Source organism: Symphalangus syndactylus, chromosome 1 (genome assembly GCF_028878055.3).
Source record: "Symphalangus syndactylus isolate Jambi chromosome 1, NHGRI_mSymSyn1-v2.1_pri, whole genome shotgun sequence".
NCBI classification, from domain to species: domain Eukaryota; kingdom Metazoa; phylum Chordata; class Mammalia; order Primates; family Hylobatidae; genus Symphalangus; species Symphalangus syndactylus.
Window position 1 is genome coordinate 152,825,932 of NC_072423.2, and position 8,425 is coordinate 152,834,356.

At 44.4% G+C, this 8,425-nt stretch overlaps 1 protein-coding gene across 4 annotated transcripts in view; it reads left to right on the forward strand.

Moving 5' to 3' along the window:
• The window catches only part of PRAG1 (PEAK1 related, kinase-activating pseudokinase 1), a 77,018-nt gene extending 74,491 nt beyond the window's left edge, over positions 1–2,527 (forward strand). For all 4 annotated transcript variants that reach the window (XM_055288911.2, XM_055288920.2, XM_063637915.1 and 1 more), the window contains exon 6: positions 985–2,527. In XM_055288911.2, coding sequence (XP_055144886.2) covers positions 985–2,127 — 1,143 coding nt within the window. In that variant the 3' untranslated portion in view covers positions 2,128–2,527. The remainder of the gene's footprint in view (positions 1–984) is intronic.
• Positions 2,528–8,425: the final 5,898 nt, after the last annotated feature.

Consider the following 8,425-nt stretch of genomic DNA (forward strand, 5'->3'; position numbering starts at 1 on the left):
GGTTCCTATGAGGGTTCCTTCTGGTTCCTTCTTCCCTGGAGAGCTTTCTGGTTTCTTTCAGCTGCTGTGACTCACCTTGGAGGAAAAGTATGTGGGAAGTGAGGCTGCTTTCCTATAAACACTATTTGGCTTCGTGAGAATTTGTCCGCACTGTGCACAGAGGGATGTCTTCCTACCAATACCTCCCTACCACACTGTGTGTTGCTTGGCAGGGACCCCACTCACTGGGTCATATGATCATTTTATGTTGAACTTCTTAAGAAATTGACAAACTGCTCCAAAGGGTCTACCCCGTTTAAATTCCCATCAGCAATGTCTGAGGGTTCCCATTTCTGCTCATTTTCATAGACACTTGGGACTGTGTTTTTTTAGAACTCATTCTAGTGGGCATGAACTGATATCTCATTGTGGTTTTGACTTGCACTTGCCTGATGAATAATGATGTCCAACATCTTTTCACATGCTTGTGGCCATTTACAAATTTTTTTGGTGAATTGCCTGTTCATATCTCTTGCCCATGTTTTTTTTTTTTTTTTTCCTCCATGCCGTGATTCTGTATTCTTTTTTAGTTGGGTTGTTTGTATTATTGAGTTGTAAAAGAGTGATTTTTTAATATAAATTCCAGAAACAAGTCCTTTATCAGGTGCGTTTTGGCAGATATTTTCTCCCAGTCTATTACTTGTCTTTCCACTTTCTTAACGGTGTCTTTTGAAGCCCAAAAGTTTAGAACTTTGAGGTTAAGTTTGTGATTTTTTTTTTTCTTCTGTGAATGATGCTCTTGGTGTGGCAGTTAAAAAATCTTTGCCCAACCCAAGGCTTCAAAGACTCTGTCCCATGTTTTCTTCTAGCATGTGTATGGATTGCTCTTACCCTTAAGCCTATGAGGATAGGCTTATTGCACGTAGATACTCAAATGTTTCCACACTCTTTGTTGGGCAGAACCATGGGCCCCACTCTTGATTTCACTTCTCCTTCTCCCTACAGATCTGTAAAACCCCTGAGCCCAAAACAGTCTCCTACTGCAGCCCGTCTGTGCCCGTGCACTTTAACATCCAGCAGGACTGCGGCCACTTCGTCGCCTCGGTGCCCTCCAGCATGCTTACCTCCCCCGACACGCCCAAGGACCCTGTGCCTGCCCTGTCCGGACACCCCCCTGCCCAGGAGCAGGACTGCGTGGTGGTCATCACCCGAGAGGTGCCACATCAGACCGCCTCCGACTTCGTGCGGGACTCGGCGGCCAGCCACCAGGCGGAGCCCGAGGCGTACGAGCGGCGCGTGTGCTTCCTGCTTCTGCAACTCTGCAACGGGCTGGAGCACCTGAAGGAGCACGGGATCATCCACCGGGACCTGTGCCTGGAGAACCTGCTACTGGTGCACTGCACCCTCCAGGCCGCACCCGGGCCCGCCCCCGCCCCCGCCCCCGCCCCCGCTGCCGCCGCGCCTCCCTGCTCCTCTGCCGCCCCGCCAGCTGGTGGCACTCTCAGCCCTGCAGCCGGCCCCACCTCCCCGGAAGGGACCCGGGAGAAGCAGCTGCCCCGGCTCATCATCAGCAACTTTTTGAAGGCCAAGCAGAAACCGGGCGGCACCCCAAACCTGCAGCAGAAGAAGAGCCAGGCCCGGCTGGCCCCCGAGATCGTGTCTGCCTCCCAGTACCGCAAGTTCGATGAGTTCCAGACAGGCATCCTCATCTACGAGCTGCTGCACCAACCCAACCCGTTTGAGGTGCGCGCCCAGCTGCGGGAGCGGGACTACAGGCAGGAGGACCTGCCGCCGCTGCCCGCGCTGTCCCTCTACTCAGCCGGCCTGCAGCAGCTGGCACATCTGCTGCTGGAGGTCGACCCCATCAAGCGTATCCGCATCGGCGAGGCCAAGCGCGTGCTGCAGTGCCTGCTGTGGGGGCCCCGACGCGAGCTGGTGCAGCAGCCGGGCACCTCCGAGGAGGCGCTGTGCGGCACACTGCACAACTGGATCGACATGAAGCGGGCCCTGATGATGATGAAGTTTGCGGAGAAGGCGGTGGATCGCAGGCGGGGCGTGGAGCTGGAGGACTGGCTTTGCTGCCAGTACCTGGCGTCTGCGGAGCCCGGGGCCCTCTTACAGTCGCTGAAGCTCCTGCAGCTGTTGTGAGCCAAGCCCCAGCCTGCACTGTCGCTGCCGCTTCCCTGCCTAACCCTTGCCTTGGAAGCGCCCGTGTCTTCCTGGGAAATGGTACAGATGACTGTTATACCTGGATGTAAAATATATAAATATATAGAGAGAAAATACATATACCATATATAAATATGAAAGACTAAGGATGTTGTTGCCCGTCCACACTGGTCTCCTCTCTGCACCAAGTCCTCCCTGTTTTCTTCTGTAATTATATACATTTCTAGTTCCATGCAACGTCCTGAGGACAGTTCTGTGAACAGAATGCAGCCTGGACACTGGCCTCAATACCTTTAGGATTTCTTCACCCTTTTGTCAAATTGTTATTTAAAGAAAAAAAGAAGAAGAAGAAAATTCCATTAAAAATTTTTTTGCTTGAGTCATGAGCAAAACTCTTTATCCTTAAGTGCCTGAGTGCATTAATATGTTTGATGGGTAAAACGAAGCTGTCTTTGGTATTACGCTTTTCAGGAGATAGAGCAGCAGTCTACAAAGGACCAGGCAAGTGGGCACCAATTAATCTTCCCTGTTTCTCTTCCCACCTGCCAGCCTCCTGGAAAGAATCCAGACACAGCCGCTGTGATCCCAGTGGTTTGGAATTCAAACCCATTTCCAGTTTGCTAAAGCTGGTTGCCATTTGTATCATTCAGAGACGTGCCTGAAAACACAGTCCACCCCAGATGGCTCAGATGCAAAGACCTTAAGGGGACCACTTAGCTAGGTGTGATCAGGGTTATGAGAACAAAGGGTGACAAGGCCAAAAGCAAGGGCCAGAACAGCAGGACAGGGGAACGTACAGGAGGTATTTGCACTGAGATCTCTACAGCCAGAGATGGGAGTCTCTGTTTCCCATCTGTCATCTCCAACCTAATAGGATGCCAGACAGCAAGGGATCTTGGTGATGCAGTCTGAAGGATCAGCCTCCTGGGGCAGGGAGGAGGGAGAGAATGCGTGGGATGCCAGGTGGCAAACAGCCCACTGTTCCTACCGTACTGGATGCTGGCAGGGCAAGAATAGAATTCAGGTGTTTCAACTCCCAGGCCAGTACTCCCTCTGCTGTTCGGGCCTCCTTCAAGTCTCCTTTTCTAAAAGCTCATTTAACACATCTATTGGCACCTACAACTTACTGTAGTCAATATTTGTTACTATGCCTTTAAAAACACCCAAAGAAAATGAGGAGGCATTAGATCTTTCCTCCTCTAAACTAGATACAAGCACAAAAGTCAAAAATTACCTATTTGAAGAGAAATAGCCCCAAGACTCTTGTATTTCTACCTAATGGGTAATCTTCCAACTACAGAACTAATTAATTTCTTAAACCTTGTTAATAACTCTGGACAAATTAAAACAAATACAAGGATCTGAATGGATGTTTTAGAAACCTGGGGATGCGCTTAGCAGAAAGCGTAGGGAACTCTCCCAGGTCCTGTTCTGCATATTAATTTCAATCCTTTTGTGAGTTCCACCTTCCAGCCCCTGACTACATGTAAACACATTCATATTTCCATGCATCGGTGGTGAAGACAGCACCTGGGGCACATTTGTAATTTCAATTGTTTTCTGAGCATTGAGGAAAGAGCTGAACCAAAACCAGCTCCCAACCCATTTGTACAAGAGAAAGAGTCTGCAAACGTGGAAATCTTATTTCTCCCTAGGACCTATCTGTTTCGGGGTGGGGGGGGCATTATTTGCCAGTTCTTTCTTTGTTCCTCAGAATTTTCCAGGCAAACCTTCTGCCATCAATTTGCTGTCTTTTGCTTTTTTGTCCTTTTTCACTTCAAGGAAATAAACAATGGAGGGGGAGGAGCAAATATTCTGCCAGGGGAATGCAGTGCCATTAGAAAATAAGGCCCGGTGTGGCGGCTCATGCCTGTAATCCCAGCACTTTGGGAGGCCAAGACAAGTCAATCACCTAAGGTCAGGAGCTTGAGACCAGCCTGGCCAACATGGAGAAACCCTGTCTCTACTAAAAATACAAAAATTAGCCGGTGTCGTGGCGCATGCCTGTAATCCTAGCTACTTGGGAGGCTGAAGCAGGAGAACTGCTTGAACCCAGGTGGTGGAGGTTACAGTGAGCCAAGATCATACCACTGCACTCCAGCCTGGGTAACACAGTGAGACTCTATCAAAAAAAAAGAAAAGAAAGAAAAAGAAAGAGGGAAGGAAAAAGGAAGGAAGGAGAAAGAGAAAGAAAAAAAGAGAAGAAAGAAAAGAAAGGAAAGAAAGAAAGAAAGAAAGAAAGAAAGAAAGAAAGAAAGAAAGGTCTTAGGAGCCACATTTTTAATTCCTGAATTAATTGCAACTTTTTTATGCCACCCACTTCAGAAAAAAAAAAAAAAAACAAGGTTGTAAAAACTGTTCTAAGAACCAACATGAACCAAAAAGTAAAGGGTAAAGAAGAAACAATAGCAATAAATTCTGAATGAGAGGAATAAGAGCAATTAAACATAAAACTTACTTCTGAGCTGCCCACCAACCTATAAAAAGAAAACTGGTTGCGGAATTCTTTTTTGTGTGCAATTTTAGGAAATAGTTCATCAGGAGGCAGAAATTTTTGCCCAGTGCTTGGTTCTGAAGGAAATTTGTCAAGGATTCTGTGTTTGAAGACGTTGAATAACGCCCTAATAGCAGTTTTAAAAAGAAAAAAAAAAAAAGAATTTTTTGAAGATAGGTGTCATAAGTGATGCCAGGTTAAAAATAACCAGGTCCACACATGCTTGTGTCTTTCCACAATGTCAGGCTTTCATTGATGCTAATTCAGTCACAAAAGCGAGAAGCTACATGGAGTTCCCAAGGAGGCAATTCTCTTTATTACCTCCTCTTCTGTTGGTAGTCAGACCCACAGGCACACAGGCTTGAGCCACTCCGCAAATCTCAGTATGGCAAACCATACATAATAGTATGCTTAATCAATATACATATGTTACAGATTAAACATTCCACAATAAACAAAGTAGCATTGAACATCAAGAGGAGAAAGAGATAGGAGAAAGGTTAAGGAACCAGTCCAGTGGGAGCAGGTCAGTCTTCCAAGGAAGAGTGTTTGAGGTGGCAGAAGCAGATGCCAAGTTCTTATCATGAGTGGCTGCAAGACAGTGTAGTGTCAGTTAAGACAGGCCCGTTTGGAGCTGCTGAAGGCCTGATATTTTAAAGTCACAGAGTCCTCTGGTGAGAACTGATCTTGGATCAATGTGCTTGTTTGTGTCTTTATCTGATTGGATGCAATCTTTATCTTTTTTATTTATTAAACAAAACATCTTATCCTTGTTGGCAAAGTGCCCTCTGAAACATAAAATGAAGTCTTATTCTGAGATGGAGTTTGTTATGTCAAGGGTACTCTATATGATAGGGCATTTTTTTATCACTACCATTGGTGAAGTTTAAATATGGAGTGTTAAAACCTAGTTTCCTCAAGTTCTCTCAAAATGATTGCCACTCATTCCTCTCCATGGATTGGCCTTTTCCATAAATGATTAGTCATGTGGCTATAAATACTAGGTTTAGCAAACAACTTCAGTCGCACTAAGTTCAGAGGTTCAATATAATTGGTTTTTTGTTACTTCAAAATACACCTAGGCTGCATGGCTTTATCTCACAGAAAACTCTAGCATGAAATCCATTATACCCAGAAACAGTAGTTTGTTCTGCAGAACTGAGGTTCAGAAATAATCAGGGACTTTTGTACGAGGACAGTTGCAGGGCATCTGGCAATTTAATACTCCTGTTATCAGTGACTTCATCTCCCATTTTTCTTGTCTCTAAACCCAAATACTGGTATTTAAATCTCCAGTTTTTCTTCTCTCCCACTGAGTCAAGTCACCCCCATTATGCTTTCCACTATGTAATTTTTGTTGTTTGTAAGCCGTTCTCATTTTCATGCCAAGATGTGGAATCGTTTTTCTTCTAATTTTTTAATGTAGGCGTTATAAAGCCTCATATCTAAATGGTTATATCCTTGCCAGAAGTCAGATAAGCGCTTTAGGGATTATTTATTTATCATAACATATGGCTCAGATCTGAAAAGACTGGTTCTGGGGAGCCGTAGTTACCACTTTATATAACACTTCATGGTTTCCAAGAGCTTAGGGCTGAAAAAACTCTTTTGAGATGTACGCATGTATACAAAATAATTATAAAGATTTTTTAAAAAGAAGACACATGTTACTTTAGTGAGTTCTAAATTTGCTCTTAAAATACACAATCAATAAATGAGGCAGCCCTTTTCTGCTCTGTTGAATATCTGAAAATCTTTGGAGATCTAAAGATTAGCATACCAAATCCCACTAAAAGTAGTAGATTTGTAACATAAAACCAACTTGCCATTTTTAAGAGAGGGTGATGTGAATGGAATTTATTTATTAGAAATCAAAGTTTAACCCAGCTGATGTCATTGCTGAAAAAAAAAAAAAAACTAAAGGCAAGAATAAAATGGTTGGAACAAGTACCATGGGGTGACTGTCTTGACAAATTACCCTTTCTTTCTTTTTTGCAGGGCTAATTAATGCAGGCAATGGGGCAACCTCCCTGTAAAAGATGCCCTAGAGGAAGGAATTGCACCCCGGGAAAGTGGTCAGCAGGTAGCCCGATGGACTCTAGGGTTCCGGAAAAACAGGCCAAATTCATTCAGAAGTGATATTGTTGGTTTAGGGGACTCTGGGGTTGGGCCAGAACTTCTGTGACCAATCTGCATCTTTACCAGATCCAGGATACTCAGTCTTGTCTGATCTGGATCTTTTCCCCCAGAACTTGACTACGTCCATGCCAAGCTTATGGAACTGGGGAAGGAAAGTCAAGTTCAGTCAAGATTTTTCTGCATGTCAACAGGCTGACTTTGTATTGCATTATCCCCATGGGGTTTGAACATAGACATTGATCACATATTCTAAATGTTAGATTCAATTATTTCCAGCTCCTATACCAGAGGTGATTACAGCTATTCCCTAAAAAAATACTGCCCTAGACACCAGATGGGCTTAGATTGTTAAGATGTTTGTGCATTGTAACAAACTTAAAGGCCACTCTGCAGACTTCTGCTTTACTGCCTTATCAGGGCAAAGCAGACATGGAGACAGGTTGAGGGAATTGAATGTGGAGGTCTAAGGAGAGAAGACAAGGCAGGAATTGAGATCACAAGATTCGAAGACAAACTACCTGCTCTGTTCACTTGGTGCAAAAGTTATTGTGGCTTTTGCCATTACTTTTTAATTAATTTTAATGGCAAAAACAGCAATAGCCTTTGCGCCAATTTAATATCGTATGTGTGGATCCAGTCCTGGTGACTTTCCACAATCTTGAAAGGGTAATCATGCCTTCACTCCTTTACTAGGATTACACAGACATTTGTATGTCTATTCTCTTCTGAAAGATTTCCAGGAATGAGGAAGCTGTAACCATTTCCTCTTTTCTAGATTGTGTAGAGTTCAATTTCAGAACTTACAGCAGATTCCTTAAAAAGTCAGAAAGACTTTAACAATTGAGCCTTTTATTTAAACCCTTTATTTACTGCCCATTCCCACCACCACAATGACATAAGCAAGTTCTGGTTTTCCTAAAAGAGAAATGGATTTTCTTTTTCCTACCCCTCAGCTTTGTTGGTTTTATTTATTTGAGTAGGCAAGCCCTAACATGGCACTCAAAAATAAAACTATCCAACAGGTATACTCAGGGATTGGCACAGTGGCTCACGCCTGTCACAGCATTTTGGAAGGCCAAAGCTATAATTCCAACACTTTGGGAGGCCAAGAATTCCTTGATGCCGGGAGTTCGAGACCAGCCCAGAGCAATAATGAGAGACTCTGTCTCTACAAAAAAATAAAAAATAAAAAAATTAGCCAGGCATGGTGGCACACACCTGCAGTCCTAGCTACTCAGGAGGCTGAGGTGAGAGGATCACTGGATCCCGAATGATGAAAGCTGCAGTGAGCTAGGGTGGTACTACTGCACTCCAGCTTGGGCAACAGAGAGACAGGGAGAGTCTGTCTTAAAAAAAAAAAAAAAAAAGGATGCTCAGAGCACTCAGAGCAGGTGTCAATCCCAATCCTCCATGCTTTCTCCTCCATGCCATTCTCCCCTCCTTTCCCCTGTGAGCACCCACCAACTGTGGTCACCAAACTCACCAATTTCTGCTTGATACTTCTTGTGTTTGTCCACAAATGAGCAGATACAAGTATATCCTTCTTTCTTACACAGAAGTTACCATGCCTGAGATGCCAGAGCACTTTGCTTTCCTCACTTAGCAGTATGTCAACAAGAACTTTCTTTCTTTTCTTTTTTTTTT